General features: G+C 44.3%; 1 protein-coding gene and 1 long non-coding RNA gene across 8 annotated transcripts in view; both read right to left on the reverse strand.

Annotated features, from left to right (window-relative positions):
• The window catches only part of r3hdm2 (R3H domain containing 2), a 166,121-nt gene that overhangs the window by 26,656 nt on the left and 114,884 nt on the right, over positions 1-24,581 (reverse strand). For all 7 annotated transcript variants that reach the window (XM_033015715.1, XM_033015714.1, XM_033015712.1 and 4 more), the window contains 4 exons: positions 14,049-14,279; positions 8,266-8,389; positions 7,384-7,541; positions 4,885-5,036 (listed from right to left, as the gene is read on the reverse strand). In XM_033015715.1, coding sequence (XP_032871606.1) covers positions 4,885-5,036; positions 7,384-7,541; positions 8,266-8,389; positions 14,049-14,279 — 665 coding nt within the window. The remainder of the gene's footprint in view (positions 1-4,884; positions 5,037-7,383; positions 7,542-8,265; positions 8,390-14,048; positions 14,280-24,581) is intronic.
• Positions 10,329-11,700, reverse strand: LOC116968816. Its single transcript, XR_004410536.1, has 2 exons — positions 11,371-11,700; positions 10,329-11,202 (listed from the first exon to the last, which is right to left on the reverse strand). It is a non-coding gene; the product is annotated as an uncharacterized LOC116968816 (long non-coding RNA).

Raw genomic sequence — 24,581 nt, forward strand, 5'->3', positions numbered from 1 at the left:
TTAATACTTAGTTCATTTTATATAGCCACCAATAACATTTACAGAGTAACGCAAGATTTATGCAATGATGGGGGGGGGGGGGGGAATCATTAAACTTACCCATTAATTCATTTACTTAATATTAGAAATGGATGCAAAACAAGAAAGTCCATCATTTTGGCCTGCCTTGCTGCCTGGAGTTTGAATTACAACCTATGCCTTGAGTGCTGGGGTTACTGTCTACTAAGGGCAGATTCTGTGTGCAAAAGCAACGCACTATGGGATTCCTTTCCTCACCCACCGCCTGCAGAACTACAATACAGACAGTGTGCCATAAGTGACCTGCAGAGAAAGATTGGGGGGAAAGAAACTGTGTGACACGCACATGTACAAATGTGACAAAGCAGCGAGTTGTGATTTGCGGCCTTCAATCATTTTCTGTGGAAGTGTCATGCGCGGAGAACATCAGGACAACCCGTTGCACACAACAGCCGGCAAACCAGTTCCCAAAAAATAACTCAAATTGGAGCAGCAAAAATAAATAAATAAATAAATAAATTAAAAGAAAAACATTCAGCGATTCAAACAAGTTGCGAAATAAAAACTTTTGAGCTGAAGAAATCTTACTGGGGTTCATCTTTTGCGCAGAGCTGAAGTGGCATGCTGGTGATCGTGGATATTGCAGCAGAGGTCAGTCAGTCTGTGAGGCCCAGACTGTGTGTGACGAGGAACGCCAATTCAAGTTGCCAGCCAGCTTGGCGGTGGACAAGTTGCCAGTTAGCGGTGGGCAGACAGACTTGCCCACACGCTGGGCAAACAGCAGCGGCTTTAGCAAGAACCAAAAAATTCATCTCAGAAAGCAAGGCAGGCAGGAGGAAATATAATTTAAAATCAAGTGAATAACCAAGAAAAAGAAGCACGAGGGATAGAACACAGACAACAGAGTTTTTGATGAATGAAATCTATAGAGGGAGGTCAGCCCAGGGGACCATTGGATTTATTGTGTAGGAAGGAACTGCAGTTTAAACTGAAGATAGACACAAAAAGCTGGAGTAACTCAGCGGGACAGGCAGCATCTCTGGGGAGAAGGAATGGGTGACGTTTTGGGTCGAGACCCTTCTTCAGACTGAGTCTGACTGAGTTTCGGGTCTGACTGAAGCATGTTCAGGTCCAGTGCCCAGTCTGAAGAAGGGTCTCGACCAGAAACGTCACCCATTCCTTCTCCCCAGAGATGCTGCCTGTCCCGCTGAGTTGTCCCAGCTTTTTGTGTCTATAATCTGGGTTTATTGGTCTGTCGGAGACAAAGACATTGATGAGGGCTTCAGCACCTTATGGGTTGGGGACGTGGTGTAATTGATATTAAGGGGGTCTACATAGGCAATCTTTGGGACATAAGGAGGTTGAAAGTTCAGCTTGTGTCAAATAGGACACCATGATTGCAGTCTGGGACATTAACCCTGGAGGGGATTATCTTAATGGCTGAGAGTTTTCCTGTATCTTGCAACTCATCAAAAACTGCACTTCAGCCAAGCTATCTGCTGGAATGGAGGTACTGGGCGAGCAAAAGAGGTAGTAAAGAGGTAGAGGAGGATGTTATTAGTGTACGTGTGGATGCTGAGTCCTATCTGTGGTTAATTTTCCCAAGGGGCAACATGTAGATAGGGGAAGAGGATCCTAACATCTTAAGCTAATACTACAAGATTCACCATGTGAGTTATAGACGTTTGATGGGTGCAAGGAGCTGGAATCATGAGGTTTTGGAGAGTAGAACAAAGTTACTTACACCCCAAGCAAGTTTCAAAAAGTGGTCGGTACATGATATGACCAATGTAGCATCTGAGAGGCCTGGACTATTCAACATTTTTTTTTAAACCTACAGTCAGTTATGAGATATTGCTGCAGTAGATTTGCTGCATTACTGCTATTGCGATCAGGCGCAGTTGGGGCTGCAGTAAGCATTAAAAAGCAAGTTCAGGTCCAGCGCTATCCCGTGGCCATCATTTAGGAGATCTGCTTGTACTCTCAAAGCAAAAAAATACACTCGTATAGTAAGTGGGAAACACAATGTAAATCCTGACACATGTTTTGCAAACATAACAATACCCTTTACTTCCCTACATCCTCCTTCAGTTGGCAAGGCCGGTACCATGGGGATTGACAATGCCTCTTGGAGCAAGTGTTAATCATTCATTACAACCAACCTTTGGTGCAATTCCAAGTGAGGTTGTTCAAGCTGAACCTTGAACATGGGTTGCCAGTGTGGTCGAACAGAACTGTGCACTGCTTGGCTCGGGATTTAAACACGGGTTAACAACCTGTAAGTGGCTACGATCACATTTCAAGAGAAATACAGCAGCAGGTAAAGATCCCATTACAGCTTGACACATTTCAGGGAGAAGACCACAAAGTCTGTTTCACAATGAACAAAAAAAATCTATTTTAGAGCTCACATTCACATGTATGTCAAAATCACAGATTTTTTAAAGACAAATTTATGAATTTAGGTTTCTGGGCATAGTTCTGGACAGCGGTAGAGTTGCTGCCTCACAGCACCAGAGATCCAGGTTCGATCCTGACTGCGGGCGCTGTCTGTACGGAGTTTGTACGATCTCCCAGTGACCATGTAGGTTTTCTCCGGGAGCTCTGGTTTCCTCCCACACTCCAAAGACGTGCAGGTTTGTAGGTTAATTGGCTTTGGTAAACTGTAAATTGTCCCTAGTGTGTGTAGCATAGTGTTAGTGTGCAGGGTGATTGCTGGTCTGTGTGGACTGGGTTAGGCCTGTTTCCACTGTCTGTGGAATTCTCTGCCTCAGAGGGCGGTGGAGGCCGGTTCTCTGGATGCTTTCAAGAGAGAGCTAGATAGGGCTCTTAAAGATAGCGGAGTCAGGGGATATGGGGAGAAGGCAAGAACGGGGTACTGATTGAGGATGATCAGCCGTGATCACATTGAATGCCGGTGCTGGCTCGAAGGGCCGAATGGCCTACTCCTGGACCTATTGTCTATTGTATATTGTCACACTGTATCTTTACAGTTTAAAGTCAAGTTGTACCGACGCTAGGAGTAAAAGGAGATTAAATGGATGCGAGACACAAAATGCTGGCAAAGTTTCGGGCCGGGACCCTTCTTCAGACGGATGTCAGGGGAGGGGGCGGGACAGAGATAGAATGTAGGCGAGAACTGGGAAGGGGGAGGGGATGGAGAGAGAAAGCAAGGCCTGTCTGAAGTTAAATGGATGGCATTCTTTCTTCCTGTCTGTGAATAAGCATTGGTGTTGAAGTTGCCCACACCAAGTTGTTTCCCAATTCCATGGGTATTAACCAATTCTAGACGGAGCGTGAACATCTGACTGCGATGTAACCCATGTACGTTTGCCGCAGATTTGTTTTTTTTTTGTGTAGGGTAGCACTCTGACAAACAGGTTAAAAAAAATCTGCTGTTTGGTGTGGGGGGGCCTTTGGCTCTGCAGTGAGTAGTCTCAGTGGCGAAGGGAGACAAAAATGCTGGAGAAGATCCCGATCCAAAACTAATAATATTAGGAATATCAGAACAAAGCATAAAACTTACAATAAACCAAAGAAATGTCCTTGATTATAGTATCATAATTGGGAAAAAAAATCAATATTAAAATTTTGGAAAAACCCAACAACCCCCACAATTAAAATGTGGATTATGGAGACGTCGGAGACCTTACATTTGGGGAAAAATTAGACGTGTCTTAATTGACAAATCGGAACTATTTGCTAGAATATGGTCTCCATTTATTGGTTTTCTGAAAGAGTAAACTGGTTCAGCTCGGAAGCCTGACTGAAACTTGAATCCAGGACTGGATGAATAATTGCACTCTAAACTCTACGGGCCGATCTCCAAAATTGTGTTATTAGTAATTTCTTTTTTTCTCCTCCCTCTTTTCTCTCTGTAGCTCTATCTTTCAAAAAAATCTATTAAAATAAATAAACAGAAAAGCTGTGTTAATATGTTTAAGAAGGAACTGCAGATGCTGGAAAATTGAAGGTACACAAAAATGCTGGAGGAACTCAGCGGGTGCAGCAGTATCTATGGAGCGAAGGAAATAGGCAACGTTTCGGGACGAAACCCGGAAGGGTTTCGTCCCGAAACGTTGCCTATTTCCTTCAGGATTTCGGGTCTGAAGAAGGGTTTCGTCCCGAAACGTTGCCTATTTCCTTCGCTCCTGTGTTAATATGTAACTGGTAAACAAATTGTGTTTTGGTTATGTTATGTATATGCTTCTAATAAAAAGATTTAAAAAAAAGAATGCTGGAGAAACTCAGCGGGTGAGGCAGCATCTATAGAGCGAAGGAATAGGCGCCTGTTCCTTCGCTCCATAGATGCTGCCTCACCTGCTGAGTTTCTCCAGCATTTTTGTCTACCTTCGATTTTTCCAGCGTCTGCAGTTCCTTCTTAAGCCTCAGTTGTGAGCTGAGTTCACTGGAGCACCAAGGCTCATCAGAATTCCCGTGGTTTTGCGGAAAACCACCCCAACTGGATGCGTCCAAGGTCGGAGCAGAATATATGCATGATCTTTCTTCATCGATATGATGTGAAGAAATCACACACGTGGATTTTAGAAATATTCGGTTGCAGTATATGAGATTGAAGTGGCCCCTGCGCATTCCGCTGCCGAGTCACCTTTCATAGCTCTAGTTACCATCCCTCTATTCAAAGGCACTGCTTTGGGATTTTTTGCGCTGGTTAGTTGTCATTCAACATTAAATGCAGAAGCTTTAGTGCAGTGGAAAAAAAGAAACAGTCACAATCAAATGATTTCTCCAAAGTCATTCCGCTTCCAGGTTAGAAATCGTGTCTCAGATTTGCCAAAGAGTGCCGCCATGCTTCTTAAAACACGAGGTCCGAACGGGTGCATCTGCTATATAGCAGTCTCTTACCTTGTGCTATTTTGCTGGGATGGTGGAATGACACTGTAATACACTGGTACTCCTCCACCAGGCAGTGTTCCCTGCACAGTCTGACTCGGGACCATGACGGGCTGCTGGTAGGTCTGTTGTACAACTACTTGAGAATCACTGGACATTGGCACCTGAGTGGTCAATAAAACAAAAGAATCAGTTAACTAAGAGAGAGAGGGAGAGAAAGCCTTTTTTGGTGGATTGTCATTGTTATACGGCGAGACAGTGCCCACTGTATCTGCGCTCACCTTCAATCACACGTTTACACTAATCCCATTTTATGTTCCCCAACCTTCCCACAAATTCCTCCCGGATTTCACCGCCCGCTCACACATTCAGCACACTTGACAGCGGCCCGTTAATCACGGTGGCGCAGCGGTAGAGTTGCTGCCGTACAGCAAAATGCAGCGCCAGAGACCCGGGTTCCATCCCGACTACGGGTGCTGTCTGTATGGAGTTTGTACGTTGTGACGAGTGCAAATGATTGGGGATGTGCAACAATTTCATGTTTCGTGTATTTTGTGTTTTATGACCGTTGGCAGATCAATTTCCCTCCCGGGATAAATAAAGTTATATCGTATCACACCATATCGTATCGTAAATGGCAGAACAGGTCTGAAGGGTCGTGTGTTGTACATCTTTCAAGGGATATAGTGCGGGTGCAGGGAAGTAGCTCTGGGGTAAGGGACATTTTGTGTTTTATGACTGTTGGCAGGTCAATTTTCCACCACCTTACTTCTGGATATAAGAAATAAGAGCAAGTGTAGGCCATTCAGTCCCTTGCGCCTACTCCTATTTCTTATATCCAGGAGTAAGGTTGTGGAAAATGTCAGGGTCCACAATTCATCACGAAAGTCTTCAATTTTCATTTATGCTTTCTAACCAAGAAAATGGATTGCATTGCACACAACGAGGTACACACTACTACACGATCCAATTTTTAGTCAAAGTGATTTACAAACAAAACAAATGGGAAACTAAGATAAAGGTCGAGGATATTTCAGAGAACATTTTTCATTTGGAGTTATTGGCCTTCAAACAATTGGCCTTCAATTCAGACACAGAACATAGAAACATAGAAAATAGGTGCAGGAGGAGGCCATTCGGCCCTTCGAGCCAGCACCACCATTCATTGTGATCATGGCTGATCATCCCCTATCAATAACCCATGCCTGCCTTCTCCCCATATCCCTTGACTCCACTAGCCCCTAGAGCTCTATCTCACTCTCTCTTAAATCCATCCAGTGACTTGGCCTCCACTGCCCTCTGTGGCAGGGAATTCCACAAATTCACAACTCTCTGGGTGAAAAAGTTTTTTCTCACCTCAGTCTTAAATGACCTCCCCTTTATTCTAAGACTGTGGCCCCTGGTTCTGGACTCGCCCAACATTGGGAGCATTTTTCCTGCATCTAGCTTGTCCAGTCCTTTTACAATTTTATATGTTTCCATAAGATACCCCCTCATCCTTCTAAACTCCAGTGAATACAAGCCTAGTCTTTTCAATCTTTCCTCATTTGAACGCCTAATGGAGGAATTGAAATACCACATTTGCTGGAAATCTGAAATGAAAACAGAAAATGTGGGATATAATCAGGTCGGGCAACTGTCCCGTGCAAGACCTGAACCATTAACTCTTTTCTCTCTCTCTCTCTCTCTCTCCCCAAAGACCATCTGACAAACAATTCCAGTTCTTAATCAAAATGGATGCAAGGGAGCGGGTGACAAATAAAACTATCCCCTTGCTTTCATTGCACTCCCCCCCCCCTCCCCCCGCAACTCCATCTTTCCCAAGTCATTTGCTGACTCTAAATTAACTGGAGGACAGTTGACTATGGTCAACAATAAAGGAAAATCCCAAGTGAAAGAATGAGGCAGTGGAGCTGCAGAAGCAGACTCAGTTGAACGTTTGTTCAAACTCTAGCATTGCATAAAATCAGCAGTCATTGTAGGTAGTCACAGATCAACCTCATATCCTTCCTAATGCCCCTGTCCCACTTAGGAAACCTGAACGGAAACCTCTGGAGACTTTGCGCCTCACCCAAGGTTTCCGTGCGGTTCCCGGAGGTTGCAGGTGGTTGCAGGTAGTGGAAGCAGGTAGGGAGACTGACAAAAACCTCCGGGAACCGCACGGAAACCTTGGGTGGGGCGCAAAGTCTCCAGAGGTTTCCGTTCAGGTTTCCTAAGTGGGACAGGGGCATTACATTGCATGTGTGGATGATGGACAGTGAAGAACAGATTATGCCCACTGCAACTTTGTTTAATTGTTTAATGGTCCCGTTTGACAACCACACTCGCACCAATCTAATCAGGAGCACCGTCTCACATTTTCTTACTTTGAGGAGAGGAATGAACTAACGCACATGGGTAAATAATGATTTGCTTGATAAATACGGTCAATAACAAATCTATTTATGGAACAATATTTTATGGAAATTCGGTTCTTCTGAAGTTAGTTCATTGCATTGCTTACAACATTACCTGATACGACGGAACAGATGAGTATTGGACCATCATTCCCTGCATCTGATTTCCTAGATTGTTTCGCTGACTGTTCATCAAGCCTGGTGTCTGAGGTTGCTGTACGCCCATCATTCCCTGGTAGGTCTGCTGCTGGTTTGGTATCACACCCTGTAAACCTAGGTTCCAAAGTGATACATTGACTAAGCACTGGACCATTGGTCACATTATAAAGACACCACCAACAAAAGAACAAACATCGCAAATGTTAGAAGCGCAAATGGCCCGCTGCGTTAGAGGAATGTCGCTGCACATGGATTTTCCTTGCAACAAGACACTGAGACAAGACCTCTCCAGGGCAGCCGGTGAGGATGCCAAAAGAAGAGAACGTGGATGACTGAAAATCAGCCATTAAAAAGATGTACGCAAAAAGAGAAAAGCAACTTCAGATACATTTATATAGGTCAAAGTTGATGAGTAACATCTCTGAAGATCCTCTGTTGATTTCTAGAGGTTCACATGATTAAATACACTTGTTGATGTGAGTAAAGGGCTTTTTATTGTTTATTAATATTTCTGGATGTAGTTATCACTGACATCACCAATCATTAAGAAGGTGGTGGCGAGCTGCCTTCTTGAACGCCTACGGTCCTTTTGATGAAGGTTCTTCCACAGTGTTGTTGTGGAGAGAGCTCCAGGATTTCGATCAGGTGATGATGAAGGAGTGACAATAGATTTCCCAAGTCTGGATAGCACGGGACTTGGAGGGGAACCTGCGGGTGGTGGTGTTTCCCTGCAGCTGCTGGCCTTGGCTTCTCGATGGTATGGGAGGTGCTGACAGAGTAACTGGTCTCATGCACGTCACCTGCAACTTCAATCGCCTTAAGCCCGCACTTTGCTCACCTGTTTGTTGCGCTGGCTGAGGCAGCTGTTGACTGCGTTGAGAGTTGTAAGGAACCTGGGAGAGAGGCCGATACTGCTGGTTGGAGCTTTGGTACTGCCCGGGGGGATAATACGAGACTGGTATCTACAGAAAGACAAAGGGACAAAATAATCCAGTTGACACTGTTACTGCAAGCACCTGGGCCATCTATCATTATCCTTCATCCATAAGGCCAAGATGTCACAACACATTACGATAAACATTGACAATGTACCAGATGATATAGAGGTCGAGAATAATTGGGGCATGAGATAAGATGCAGTATCTAACCAAGGGATTCAGATAAACATTCATATAATAACTTTAAATGACAGGCACTTCCAAGTCATGGATAAAACATTTGCATTACCTACAACAGCCATCGGTGTTACCTTGGCATAAGATACCTTTGCTAATTCAGCATCAGCTGACATTGAATTTAGCAATTTCCATTGTGGCCCCCACCACACTGAAATATTGATATTATCACACTAAAGCTGCTGCTATCCTTAAAGCAGCAACACGAAACATGAAAGCTGGTAGGAATATAAATGAGAACGGTGAACAAGTCCGCAGTGGATCAGTTACTCAACGCAAGAACTTCTTAATACATTCACCTTTCTGTAACTTCAAGGAATTGGTCGGTAAACAGATGCGAGGCATCCTAAGTAGAGATATTCTCCCAGTGCTGAAACAATTTGCAAGCATCAGCAGCTACGGATGCGGTAATTAGCCTGATGTGGCCAACTAGTGCTTCTCCACATTCATCTAACGCTGCTTGGCAGCTTGGAATGCTGCAGCTAGTGTACTGTATAATCAAGCTACGTTTGCTGCCACCTAGATTAATTAGTGAGAGCTGCGAGAATGCTTCTGTGGTCAGATCCTGCGAACGTCTTCTCATGACAGCTGTTGGTTGAGTCCTCATGGCCACGTGAATGAGCGTGTGACATTTTGACGCAAATGCCGTGGTGTGACTGGGAAGAAACCGGCAGATGCAGGAGTGAAAATCCTTCAATAGACAATAGGTGCAGGAGTAGAGGCCATTCAGCCCTTCGAGCCAGCACCACCATTCAATGTGATCATGGCTGATCATCCCCAATCAGTACCCCGTTCCTGCCTTCTCCCCATATCCCCTGACTCTGCTATTTTTAAGAGCCCTATCTAGCTCTCTCTTGAAAGCATCCAGAGAACCGGCCTCCACTGCCCTCTGAGGCAGAGAATTCCACACTCACCACTCTTCAAGCTGTTAACAGCACGAGTCTGAGTCTCGAAGCAAGGGGTAGTAAGAGAGGTGCCTTTTGGACAAGGACCAATGTAACAGAGGTCCTGGGCTAAAGAGAGAGGGCAATCCAGGCTGTAACATTGGAGGTACAATAACTACTGCTATTCTGGTCCTCAAGCATTCCTCTTTGTCCTCTCAAAGTTCATATTAACCCAAAGTAATATACATCCGTTTAAGAAGGAACTGCAGATGCTGGAAAATCGAAGGTGGACAAAAACGCTGGAGAAACTCAGCGGGTGAGGCAGCATCTATGGAGCGAAGGAAATAGGCAACGTTTCGGGTCAAAACCCTTCTTCAGACATCCGTTGTAGGATATGGTTAATGTGCAAGTCGCTACCAAAAATTAAGAAATCTATTGGTAAAGGAGCAGAGAGATAACCAAAAATATGTTGTAAAAGGGATTTTTTTTTTTTAAACCTGATACAAGTAATTCTATTGAGCATAAGAGGTGTCTGTAAGCACACAAACTTGAAGGACTGCTTGGTAAAATCTCTCTTTGACAACTCTTGGCCATTTTCCCCTTCCATTTATGGCACGGGATCACATTTTATTCTTGAGGTGTCTTGGGACAGTTTGGTAAATTTGAAGGCACACAAAAATGCTGGAGAAACTCAGCGGGTGCAGCAGCATCTATGGAGCGAAGGAAATAGGCAACGTTTCGGGCCGAAACCCTTCTTCAGACTGTGAAGGTGCTGTACAAATACATGTTTAGTGCCATTCTCTGCCTTATCGACACAATAAAGAAATGCAGACTGCAAACTATATTAGTGAATACATTTTATTCAGTTGTGTGGTACAAAACCATCCATTGTGCTGATTTAATGCCTTTGTCTTTATGTCTTGCAAACATCCTGTACGACTTCTGCATGGACGGTGTCAATAACTTTGTCTCCCAGTTCAGTAGCACTGCGGATGACTCCACAATTAACTGATGAGCTGAAGGAAATACAGTTGAGCTGTTATCCGTATCTGCAACGAACCAAGCTGGGCCTAGATCACTGAAAAATGCTCCGTTCATGCTAAAGCTCCTCCACTGTTGTGCTTGCAACTCAATCATTCCTTCCAAAGACAGCATATCCCTCTTGCCGGTCGAGTATTTAGGCTGCTCTTGTGGTAGACTATACATAGCCATGCAAGTCAGTATTTCATGATGTCTGCCCATGGGTTATATGAATTTCTCCCTCATGGTTCCTTTAAAATGGACTCCAACTTTATAGAAGTAGGCTTGACTGTCATATGAGGGTTATAAGAAACGAGGGAGCAATGTTGAGATGCGCCTCTACTGTACATACGTGTATGACTGAGATCTCCACACAGGTACAACTTACACAATCTTTTATAAACCGTCTTGCACTCAACTTGTCTCAAGACATGTCTCAGGTGGAAAATATCAGTACGTAGTTAGTTGCTGGCACAGAATTCAGATCATCTGCCAATGCAGTACTGCTTTAGTGTCTACGTGTGAAAACAGGCCCAAAGCGTGCAAGTGGTGAAAGGTGGGCAACGCTGGGCATAGGCACAAAAGCCTGCTCAATATAGCAAGCAACTTCTGCTATGAAGTAGGGAGGTTGATGGTTGTTGCTTGCTAAGTGGCATTCTCCAGCTTCAGTTGTTGGATGAGTACAACCACCTTGCCCTGTGAAGAGATGGCACACAGTACAGGGTGAGCAAACAAGGACAATTATTTGCACGATCATTATAAATCCAATTATGGATTTGTACAAATTCACCGTGTGTGCAAGCAACAAAAAATAATAATAAATAAATAAATTTAAAAAAAAGATTCTCAATACCGGGTACATACCACAAGAAGGGCATCCTCCTCCAAACTCCACACACCGCATGCTGAATAGAACTGCAACAGTTTACTTCTAAGGTATTAACGTTTGCCATCTGGGGCTCTGCCCGGCTGTTCCACGGTGCCACCATCCATATATACAAACAGAAGAGTTTAAAGACAAGAGCGTTGGGGATTGAGACAGGATGTTTGCAAACATGCTCATTCTCCCTGGAGAACTTTCGTCAACTCATCACAGCATGTAATGCAATTCGCATCACTTGCTCCCTCTCATTTTTCCAAGTGCACTGCCATTACAATGTTGTAATCTGAATAACTTTTTTTCCCGAGATGAGAAAAAACATTTTTTCCACACACAGAGTGGTGAATCTGTGGAATTCTCTGCCACAGAAGGTAGTTGAGGCCGGTTCATTGGCTATATTTAAGAGGGAGTTAGATGTGGTCCTTGTGGCTAAAGGGATCAGGGGGTATGGAGAGAAGGCAGGTACAGGATACGGAGTTGGATGATCAGCCATGATCATATTGAATGGCGGTGCAGGCTCGAAGGGCCGAATGGCCTACTCCTGCACCTATTTTCTATGTTTCCTGGGTTGACAAAAGTGCTGGAGAAACTCAGCGGGTGCAGCAGCATCTATGAAGCGAAGGAAATAGGCAACGTTTCGTCCCGAAACGTTGCCTATTTCCTTCACTCCATAGATGCTGCTGCACCCGCTGAGTTTCTCCAGCACTTTTGTCTACCTTCGATTTTCCAGCATCTGCAGTTCCTTCTTAAATACTTTTCTTCCTGGGTGCAAGGGTCTGCTCCTCCTTTAAGACAGTTCTTCAAACCTGTTTTTTTTAAAATATAAATCAAATGTTCGGTCATCGGTCTACTTATCTCATACCGCTTCCTATTAAATATGTGTTTGAAAATACTCCCTTGATTTCTCTTCTTCTTCTTCTTTCGTGTGGCGTGCACAGCCTAAAGTTGTTGGACAACTTGTTCGATTTGATCTTCCGTTTGTGCACGTCGAGTTGATTGCATTAGTCGAAACAGGGCGGACCACGTGGAGGTTGCAATCTTCCAACCCCATGAACTTGATGTCCCTCAGGATAGTTAACTTTAAAAGCACGATGAAAAATGCAAGGTGCTTCCTTTAACATCAAGTGTGTTTATTGTCATGTGTCCCTGTATAGGACAATGAAATTCTTGCTTTGCTTCAGCACACAGAACATAGTAGACATTTACTACAAAACAGATCAGTGTGTCCATATACCATAATATAAATATATACACACATGAATAAATAAACTGGTAAAGTGCAAATAACAGAAAATGGGTTATTAATAATCAGAGTTTTGTCCGAGCCAGGTTTAATAGCCTGATGGCTGTGGGGAAGTAGCTATTCCTGAACCTGGTTGTTGCAGTCTTCAGGCTCCTGTACCTTCTACCTGAAGGTAGCAGGGAGATGAGTGTGCGGCCAGGATGGTGTCCTGCACAACGGGCCTTGCCTTTTCAATCTGAGAAGGCACCTCACGTAGAATCCTTGCGTGAAGCAGATACAAGTGACTTGCAACCCGATCACCTTGGGTTAGCTTCAAATCCAGATGCAAGAGTTAAACCAAAAAAGTCAAGATAGTTAAGAAAAGTGTTTTTTTTGTTCAGCAAGTCTGGTAGAAGTGGCATGAACACAACAACAAAAAAATCACAACACAAAATATAACTTATAACAGCTTTGCTAAAACAAACGCTTTTCATTTATTTCAACCATGATGAAAAGTAGAGAAGGGTAACTCCATTGCGCTGGGGTATGTTCCTGCCCCGACCAACTGCAGCATAAAATGGACGCCCGCTCCATGGGGATGGGATCGTCTTTAAATATACAGGTTTGGCTCCAGTGTTAAAGGTGTGGCCTGGAAAACCACATGTGGCATCCCAGTCGGTTCAGACTGGCAGGGGACCCGAACAAAGAGCCAGGTGGGTGGCACGGTGGCGGGATGGTAGAGTTGCTGCATCACAGCGCCAGAGGCCCGGGTTCAATTCTGACCTCGGGTGCTGAGGGTCTGTACAGAGTTTGTACGTTCTCCCCGTGAGCTTTCCCCAAGTGCTCCGGTTTCCTCCCTCACTCCAAAGACGTGCAGGTTTGTAGGTTAATTGGCGTCGGTAAAGGTTGTAAATTGCCCCAAGAGTGCGGGGATTACTGGTCGGTGCAGACTCAGTGGTCGAAAGGGCATGTTTCCGTGCTGTATCTGTAAAGTAAACTTAAGAAGGCTCTTTGTAAGGTATGTCTGAACAAAACAAATTGTCCTATTGGATCAGGAGGAACAGCAATGAGCCTTGATAGTAAGCTCAGGCAACCATAGAACCAGGGAAGGTATCAAAACCAGTCTAATCCTGGCAGAGCACCAAGGCAAATTCCTTGTATGTGAATACTTGGCCAATAAACTTACGTACTTACTTAACTTACTTTACTAATTATTACCCAAACGTGTTTTACAGGAAGAGGCACGGGATAGTTTCAGGGGTAGGAAATGTGACTGATTTTCGTCTCTCCAGAAAAAGTTGAAGTTAATGTACAGCAAAGTAGTAAATGAAAACTAAGACCTTCTTGGTCCCCACAGCTTTAGTCCATACCATTCAAATGTGCACCAGATAATTGCTCTTACATTTCGAACACCAGAAAAACATGCAACTGAAAAGGTACCTGCTGGGGAGGCTGGATGTAACCCTGAGGCTGAAGCACCTGTTGAGGTGTCGGATGTCCAGATGTTGAATACGGAGGAGCAGAGAGAGACTGCCCTGGTGAAGCGATGATGTAGCCAGGTTGTTGGGACATCACTGGGGCTTGAAACACAGCAGAGGTAGTCTCGGGAGCTTCGGCAGAACCCTGGCGACTGAGTGTCATCTGTCCAAATTGGTTGCCAAGATCTTCAGGCTAGTTTAATAATAATAATAATAATAATAAATACTTTATTGATCCCCTCAGGGAAATTCAGATGTCCAGAAGCCCCCAACCAACAAACCCACACATTCAAAACGAACGCAGACAGAAAATACAGAAAATACCATGTGGACACTACATACTTAAAATGCAATAAATACTTAAAAAGACCAATAATTAACAATTAAAAATTAAAAAATGCAAAAATGCATCATCCCCCCTACACGGAAAAATAGAATTACCCAAGATTTGTCTTCACAATTTGCATAATAGATTTGATAAATGAACCTTCACACAACAAGAAGACATTGTTTTATTTGATGCCCTTCATTGCCACAAAGTATAAGCCATGTCAGAAGCATTGAAATAAGTTTATTGATACTGATATTGATACAAGTTAGGCTAAAGTAATAAGGTGACGCTCAGCAGCTCTTGCATCGATTTGGATTTAACACAAATGAATCCATTTTGTTCCGTGTATAACATCTTCCTAAATCTTCTCAGCATCTCTGGTTAGAAGGAATGGGTGACGTTTTGGGTCGAAACCCTTCTTCAGATTGAGCTCAGCCTGAAGAAGGGTCTCGACTGAAACGTTCCCAGAGAAGCTGCCGGGAATAACATAATGCTGGAGACAATGAAAGGGAAGGTGCAGTTTACAGAATTTCACCGTAGGTGGTGGCCATTCAGCCTACACACCTATGCTGGGCTAGCTACAAGAAGCCATCCACTTAACCTCTTTCCCCTTCTAATATTCCCTTATTTTCTTTATCAAACAGTTACCAACTTCCTTTTCAGAAGATCCTTGGGAAAAAAAAAAAGGTGATTTCCTCCTTTGCCCGATGATCTTGTATTTATGTCCACTGATTGAGAGCTCACTGACTGATGGAAATATTTATCCTCTATTTATATCAACTCACTCTTTATAACTTAAAGTGTAGGAGGGAACTGCAGATGCTGGTTTACACCGAAGATAGACACAAAATATGGTGGAGTAACTCAGCGGGACAGGCAGCTTCTCTGGACAGAAGGATTTAATTCGGGGAACGTTTCAGTCGAGACCCTTCTTCAGAATGAGCCCAGTCTGAAGAAGGGTTTCGACCCGAAACGTCACCCATTCCTTTTAAGTAGAGATGCTGAGAAGATTTAGGAAGATGTTTCCGGGGCTTGAGGGACTGACTCTGTGGAATTCTCTGCCTCAGAGGGCGGTGGAGGCGGGTTCTCTGGGTGAGCTCTCAAGAGAGAGCTAGATAGGGCTCTTAAAGATAGCGGAGTCACGGGAGAAGGCAGGAACGGGGTACTGATTGGGGGTGATCAGCCATGATCACATTGAATGGCGGTGCTGGCTCGAAGGGCCGAATGGCCTACTCCTGCACCTATTGTCTATTGAGTTATAGGGAGAAGGTGTTTAGCTTGGTTTCTTGGAATGTAGGAGAGTGAGGGATGATCTTATGGAGGTGTAAAATGATGAGGGGCAGAGACAGGATGAGTGCACATCGTATTTCCCCCCAGGGTTGGGGAAACCAAAAACTGGAGAACATAGACACGAGGTGAGAGGGAAAAGCATTAACAGGAGCCAGAGTGGAAATCTCTTCACAGGCGGCGTTACGTAGATGGAACAAGCTGCCAGAGGAAGTGGTTGAGGTAGCTACAATAACAACATTTAAAATACATTTTGACGGGCACATGGCTAGGAAAGGTTTACAGGGATAAGGGTTAAACGTGGGCAAATCTCAGTCAGCATATTTCCATGCTGAATGACTCCAGGATTCTCTAGAGTGGGATGCTCAAAACTTGAATCAACTACCTGGATTCACAATCATTTGCCACAAATTTTGCAGAAACACCAGAAAGCTTTTATAATAGCCAAAAGCTGTTCATGCTGATTCTAATGCTGTGGGCAGGAATCACACGAACTATATAGAAATTCTCCCCTGCATTATAAACAAACTAATGAGTTGCATTGGGCCATTTATACTTACCACTATTTATAAAAACTTGGATTAAGTTTGTGTTTTTACACCTCTATCAACTTGTCATCTGACGTTTATGAATAATGTGTCTGGATACGAGTGGCTCTCGTCCTTTCAAAAGTTTGTTCACTGTTGCGGACTCGGTGGGCCGAAGGGCCCGTTTCCGTGCTGTATCTCTAAACTAAAACTAAGCTAATTTACAAGAGGAATCAACATGCAAATAAAGGGCAGCGACAGTGTTGCTTCTTCACAGCGCCAGGGACCCGAGTTCGATCCTGACTACGAGTGCTGTCTGTACGGAGTTTGTACATTCTCCCTGTGGGTCTGCTTTCCTCCCACACTCTAAAGGTGTACAGATCAGTCGGTTAATTGGCTTCGGTAAAAATTGTAAATTGTCCCTAGTGTGTAGGTGGTTGCTGGTCGGTGCGGACCCTAAACTAAACTTAATGTGTATGTTCTCTTTCTTCTTCCCCAAATATTCTCTACAACAACTATAGCGAGTATTAGCTGCAAGGTCATGAGATGCCACGCCCTGTGCAGTGGACCATCAAGATATAGGCAGACCCCAAAAACTGGAGTAACTCAGCGGGACAGACAGCATCTCTGGAGAGAAGGAGTGGGTGACGTTTCGGGTCGAGACCCTTCTCCACTAGTCTGAAGAAGGATCTCGACCCGAAACGTCATCCATTCCTTCTCTCCAGAGATGCCGCCTGTCCCGCCGAGTTACTCCAGCTATTTAAACCAGCATCTGCAGTTCCTTCCGACACATCAAGATACAGGCAGTTATTTTGTGCAGACCTCTGGTCTGTGGTAGTGGTGAAAGGAAAGTTGCTGTCAGTAGCACTGCTCATACTATACAGAGCCACTTCTGGCAATGTTACTTAACACAGAAATTCAAGTGGATTCTTCAGTGATATAATTCTTCTACATAATACAGGAATAAATTTCAAGATGGCACATGGTTTCTCCACGGCTTGAGAGGGGAGAAAATATTATACGTGTGGCAGGCCAGTGGGCTGGCGTGCATTTTCCAATCCCAGGCCACAAAAGTAGCACAAAATCGCCAACTCATTGGTTTAAATCGCGCTTCGGATCACAGTATCACCAACACTCCTGTAGCAACCCATTTGTTATCATCGATGTGGGAACTGGTGACACGGATACTTCACAGGAGGCAGCTGGGCCTCAAACTAAAATGGTAAGTCTTTCTATTACCACTTCAACCACTTGGACATTGGCAGAGTATCAGTAAAATCAGAGTTAAGTGCCTGGCTCAAAGATTGGCATGGGGAAGTGGATTTTTATTCCTATGGCATTGGTACTGGGGAGAGAGGGAGATGCTCTGGTGGGACAGGCGTTGTTTTAATCAGGCTGGGACCAGTGTCTGTGCGAGTGGAATAAGTCGGCCTGGAGAGAAGGCTTTAAACTAAACAATGTGTGTAGGTGTTCACTGGTCGGTGCGGACTCGGTGGGCCTGTTTCCACGTTGTATCTCTAAACGGGATTCTTTTTTCAATGCATTTCTGGGATGTGCATGGCAGCTTTTATTGTCCATCCCCAATTGCCCTCGAGAAATTGGTGCTGAGCCGCCTTCTTGAAGCTCTGCAGTCCCTCAGGTGAAAGTGCTCCCATGTTAGGGCGGGAGTTCCAGATGAAGGAGAGAACGAGAGTAGAGAGAGAAAAAAAATTGGCTCACGTGAGAGAGTTTTGGGGTAGCATGAGGGCTGTTGCTTACATGCTCTATTTGTTATTGACTGGAAAAAATTGATACCTAGCAATGATGAGTTTCTGAGATGAATGATGCAGACACATTGATGAAACCAAAAGATGGGAGCAATGAATTACATGGACCAGAGCTGTGACGCAAGCAACAGCTATCAAGAACTCGAAAATTAGAAAACAGATTTCTTTGATTTACTGGCTTATTTTGGGCAGCAAAGTGGCACAGCAGATAGTGCTGCTGTCTCATATGTCCATAAACCCGGGCTCAATCCTGACCTCGGTGCTGTCTGTGTGTGGAGTTTGCACGTTATCCCCAAAACCGCGTGGGTTTACCCCAGGTTCTCTGGTTTCATCCCACGTCCCAAACACGTGTGGGTTGTTGGACTCAATGGGCTGAACAGCCTCCTGCTATGTCGTGGGAAAACATGAGAAATGACAGTGCAGGAAGCCACCAAACAAGCCTTGCTTGCCAAACACCCAGCAGAAGAATCCTTGGTCACATTCCCCTGTCGAGCAATGTGGCCAGATCTCACTCACCTGTCCAACAATTCCTCTTTAAGTCTTTCGCTATTTAGTTAAAGAAATTACAAGCAGCCAATTAACCCACCAGCACGTCTTACTTATAACCATATAACCATATAACAATTACAGCACGGAAACAGGCCATCTCGGCCCTACAAGTCCGTGCCGAACAATTATTTTCCCTTAGTCCCACCTTCCTGCACTCATACCATAACCCTCCATTCCCTTCTCATCCATATGCCTATCCAATTTATTTTTAAATGATACCATCGAACCTGCCTCCACCACTTCCACTGGAAGCTCATTCCACACCGCTACCACTCTCTGAGTAAAGAAGTTCCCCCTCATGTTACCCCTAAACTTCTGTCCCTTAATTCTGAAGTAATGTCCTCTTGTTTGAATCTTCCCTATTCTCAAAGGGAAAAGCTTGTCCACATCAACTCTGTCTATCCCTCTCATCATTTTAAAGACCTCTATCAAGTCCCCCCTTAACCTTCTGCGCTCCAGAGAATAAAGACCTAACTTATTCAACCTTTCTCTGTAACTTAGTTGTTGAAACCCAGGCAACATTCTAGTAAATCTCCTCTGTACTCTCTCTATTTTGTTGACATCCTTCCTATAATTGGGTGACCAAAATTGTACACCATACTCCAGATTTGGTCTCACCAATGCCTTGTACAATTTTAACATTACATCCCAGCTTCTATACTCAATGCTCTGATTTATAAAGGCTAGCATACCAAAAGCTTTCTTTACCACCCTATCTATATGAGATTCCACCTTCAAGGAACTATGCACGGTTATTCCCAGATCCCTCTGTTCAACTATATTCTTCAATTCCCTACCATTTACCATGTACGTCCTATTTTGATTTGTCCTGCCAAGGTGTAGCACCTCACATTTATCAGCATTAAACTCCATCTGCCATCTTTCAGCCCATTCTTCCAAATGGCCTAAATCACTCTGTAGACTTTGGAAATCCTCTTCATTATCCACAACACCCCCTATCTTGGTATCATCTGCATACTTACTAATCCAATTTACCACACCTTCATCCAGATCATTGATGTACATGACAAACAACAAAGGACCCAACACAGATCCCTGAGGCACCCCAATAGTCACCTGCCTCCAACCCGACAAACAGCCATCCACCATTACCCTCTGGCGTCTCCCATTCAGCCACTGTTGAATCCATCTTGCTACTCCTGCATTTATACCCAACAGTTGAACCTTCTTAACCAACCTTCCATGAGGAACCTTGTCAAAGGCCTTACTAAAGTCCATATAGACAACATCCACTGCTTTACACTCGTCAATTTCCCTAGTAACCTCTTCAAAAAATTCAAGAAGATTAGTCAAACATGACCTTCCAGGCACAAATCCATGTTGACTGTTCCTAATCAGACCCTGTTTATCCAGATGCTTATATATATTATCTCTAAGTATCTTTTCCATTAATTTGCCCACCACTGAAGTCAAACTAACAGGTCTATAATTGCTAGGTTTACTCTTAGAACCCTTTTTAAACAATGGAACAACATGCGCAGTACGCCAATCCTCGGGGACTATTCCCGTTTCTAATGACATTTGAAATATTTCTGTCATAGCCCCGGCTATTTCTACACTAACTTCCCTCAATGTCCTAGGGAATATCCTGTCAGGACCTGGAGACTTATCCACTTTTATATTTTTCAAAAGTGTCAGTACTTCTTTTACTTTGAAACTCATAGTATCCATAGCTACTCTACTAGTTTCCCTTACCTCACATAATTCAATATCCTTCTCCTTGGTGAATACCGAAGAAAAGAAATTGTTCAATATCTCCCCCATCTCTTTTGGCTCTGCAGATAGCTGTCCACTCTGTCTCTCCAATGGACCAATTATATCCCTCGTTATCCTTTTGCTATTAATATAGCTGTAGAAACCCTTTGGATTTACTTTCACCTTACTTGCCAAAGCAACAACATATATTCTTTTAGCTTTTCTAATTTCTTTCTTAAGATTCTTTTTACATTCCTTATACTCCTCAAGCACCTCATTTACTTCATGCTGCCTATAATTATGCTGTCGGCGCAACCCACATGGTCACAGGGAGAACACGCAAACTCCATTCAGGTCACAATCCAACCAGAGTCCCTGAGCGGGCAGGAAGCGGCACTAACTGTTGTGCCACCCAATACACCAACTTCCTGTTCAACACAAAGGGCCATTGAACTGTTTCTCCCTCTACAGACGCTGCCTGCTCTGCTGAGAACATTGTATCCATTTCAGATTTCCAGCAATTATAGTTTTGGGAACTCGTTGAACTGGGTCTAATATTCTAATTTGCACCCAAGTCTCATTTGTCTATCCGTTCTGTTTTAGTTTGGTAACATTGCATGGGTGATATGATTGCGGGTATTTTAAAGAACAACGCTCAGTATGTTTGTTATAACATTGCCTCGTTATTGCGATTGCATAAACTAGCCTATTAAATTAATTGAACAGAGAAATCTTGATCCCATTACATGCTCTTTAGCACCTGGCTGGTATAAAACACAAGTAATATTTGTCTCATCAAACCAAACCCAACAAAAATCAGAGACCTTTGATTATGCCTAAAAATGAGAGGTATTGAACTAATGTAACAGAGCAAGCTCTGGGGCCATAGATTTAGTTTAGAGATACCCCACGGAAACAGGCCCTTCGGCCCACCAAGTCCGCGTCGACCATGGATCCCCACACATTAATACTATCCTCCACACACAAGGGACAATTTACAATTATACCAAGCCAATTAACCTACAAACCTGCACGTCTTTGGTGTGAGGGAGGAAACCGGAGCACCGGGAGAAAACCCACGCAGGTTAAGGGGAGAACGCACAAACTCCAAACAGACAGCACCCGTAGTCAGGATCGAACCCAGGACTCTGGCGCTGTGAGGCAGCAACTCTACCGCTGCGCTTATAATGAGGAATAGGAGCTAAATTCTCCAACCCGTGGCAGCAGCAAAATGCAGCTTTACCAGATTCCTGGATGCTAAACTTGCCGATACACAGAGCGAGTGGAATGAAGGTAAAATGTTTCTCTAATAGTCTGGCCGGAATGCCAGAGAGCATATGAATAAGGAATGTTTCAAGCTTGGAATATTTCACATTGTGTAACAATTCAGAAGAACATTTGGATCGTGTGAAGCCCGGCTGCATAACAGGTGGTTACTTTGAAAACATTTCTCTGGAATACTGTTTAATCAATTGGCTATTAAATGGCATAGCTGATGTAAAGGCAGCATTGCTGTAACGGACCTCAGAACTTGGGAGTTGGGAGGAGCAACATTGGTTGCAATTCTTGTTGCTAACCCAGTGAGCCAAGTTGAAAGCACAGACAAATGGAGTTTGACCAAGGATGGGAAGGCAATACCTCACTAGACGGTTACATTTCATAAGTTCTAGGAGCAGAATTAGGCCATTCGGCCCATCAAATCTACTCCGCCATTCAATCAAGGCTGATCTATCATTCCCTCTCAACCCCATTCTGCTGCTTTAGCACCATAAGTCCCCGACACCCGTACTAATCAAGAATCTGTCAATCTCCGCCTTAAAAATATCCATTGACTTTGCCTCCACAGCCTTCGGTGGCAACGAATTCCAGATTCACCACCCTCTGACTAAAGAAATTCAATAGACAATAGGTGCAGGAGTAGGCCATTCGGCCCTTAGAGCCAGCACCACCATTCACTGTGATCATGGCTGATCATCCCCAATCAGTACCCCGTTCCCGCCTTCTCCCCATATCCCCCGACTCCGCTATCTTTAAGAGCTCTATCTAGCTCTCTCTTGAAAGCAACCAGAGAACCTGCCTCCACCGCCTTCTGAGGCAGAGAATTCCACAGACTCACAACTCTCTGTGTGAAAACGTTTTTTCCTCATCTCCGTTCGAAATGGCTTACCCCTTATTCTTAAACTGTGGTCCCTGGTTCTGGACTCCCCCAACATCGGGAACATGTTTCCTGCCACGATCGTGTCCAAACCCTTAACAATCTTAAATTCATTCTTATTTCCTTTTTAAAGGTACATCTTTTTAATTCTGAGGTTGTGGCCTCTGCTCGTCAGCTCTTCCACCAGTGGAAACATCCTCCCCACATTCACTCTATCCGGGCCTTTCACTATTGGGTTTATTCTCCAAGGATGAAGAGCATCGCAGCCTGTAAAAAGTTACTAATGGGCACACCATGCAAAGTGGGAGCGACAGAGAACTACTATTATGTTACAGCCATTAAGGTCTGCCCACTAACAAAATGTGTTTTATGCCACTTACAAAATTCAATTTTAGTGTTGTTAATGGACACCAATTTTTTCCACTCATTCCAGCTTTAATGCCCCAGAGCTCCGTGTTACTGTTACGTACAAGAGCTCTGATTCATGCTTCTGAAACTGGTCGCGAGAGGATGCAATCATGCTCAACTTTATGAATGGTAATTATGTTGACAAAGACTGTGCTGAAAATATCAGTCCCAACAGTGCAGCTGCAAAGGGGGAGTAGACCATTGCAACATCATTAAGATATTCTTCGGGGGGTGGGAGATCCATTAGTGTTTTATACGACGGTTATCGTACCCAGGGCAGGGGACTGAGCCCTTATCCCAAACTACTGCGGCCAAATTTATAGAGCGATTACGTTGCATGTTAGTTAGAGCTGCACTCTTCATGGAGTCTCTTAACAAGTGATGCAGTTATACATGTGTTTAAGAAGGAACTACAGATGCTGGAAAATCAAAGGTAGACAAAAGTGCTGAAGAAACTCAGCGGGTGCAGCAGCATCTATGGAGCGAAGGATCTCCAGCACTTTTGTCTACATGCAGTTATACATTCGGATTTCAACCTCAGATACTCTCTGGAAGCTATTAAGTGTTCTTGTTGGCATATGTAGGATTGCACATTTTCCGATGAACTTTTACTTTGCTAATCAAAGTGAGAGACGGTAATAATCGAGGTTAGATCCTTGTGGCTTTGGCCTGATTGGAAGCAAACTGAGCAAACAGCCTCTCAGCATCTCACCAATCAGCCCATGTCATAGATACATAGAAAATAGGTAGACAAAAGTGCTGGAGAAACTCAGCGGGTGCAGCAGCATCTATGGAGCGAAGGAAATAGGCAACGTTTCGGCACGAAACGTTGCCTATTTCCTTCGCTCCATAGATGCTGCTGCACCCGCTGAGTTTCTCCAGCACTTTTGTCTACCTTCGATTTTCCAGCATCTGCAGTTCCTTCTTAAACACATAGACAATAGGTGCAGGAATAGGCCATTCGGCCCTTCGAGCCAGCACCGCCATTCAATATGATCATGGCTGATAATCCAAAATCAGTACCCCGTTCCTGCCTTCTCCCCCATATCCCTTGATTCCCTTAGCCCTAAGAGTTGGAATCTTATAGTTTTAAATCAGATTACTTCTTATTCTTCTACACTCCAATCAGTGCAATTGTGCTCACTAATGCCCCTGTCCCACTTAGGAAACCTGAACCGGAAACCTCTGGAGACTTTGCCCAAGGTTTCCGTGCGGTTCCCGGAGGTTTTTGCCAGTCTCCCTACGTGCTTCCACTACCTGCAACCACCTGCAACCTTTGGGAACCGCACGGAAACCTTGGGTGGGGCGCAAAGTCTCCAGAGGTTTCCGTTCAGGTTTCCCAAGTGGGACAGGGGCATTACTCACTCTCATGGTGGGATAACCTTTGCACCCCCAGAAATATCACCATACCATCTCCAAGGCAAGCATCTTTCCTCAGGTACACAGGTCAAAACTGCACACTTGTACTACATACGTGGTCTTGCTAAAGTTGCGTGCAGTTTATAGTCACACAGGGTGGAAACAGGCCCTTTGGCCCAACTTGCCCACACTAACCAACATGTCCCATCTACACTAGTCACACCTGCCTGCGTTTGACCCACTTCACTCTAAACCTGTCCTATCCATGCATCTGTTGAATTGCTTCTTAAAAGATGCCATAGTCCCTGTCTCAACTACCTCTTCCGACAGCTCATTCCGCAGTTACATGTGGACTACCTTAGAATTGGACTCCCCAGACGTTTGTAATAAAACCCAG

The sequence above is a fragment of the Amblyraja radiata genome, chromosome 46 (assembly GCF_010909765.2).
Source record: "Amblyraja radiata isolate CabotCenter1 chromosome 46, sAmbRad1.1.pri, whole genome shotgun sequence".
In the NCBI taxonomy this organism is placed as follows: Eukaryota; Metazoa; Chordata; class Chondrichthyes; order Rajiformes; family Rajidae; genus Amblyraja; species Amblyraja radiata.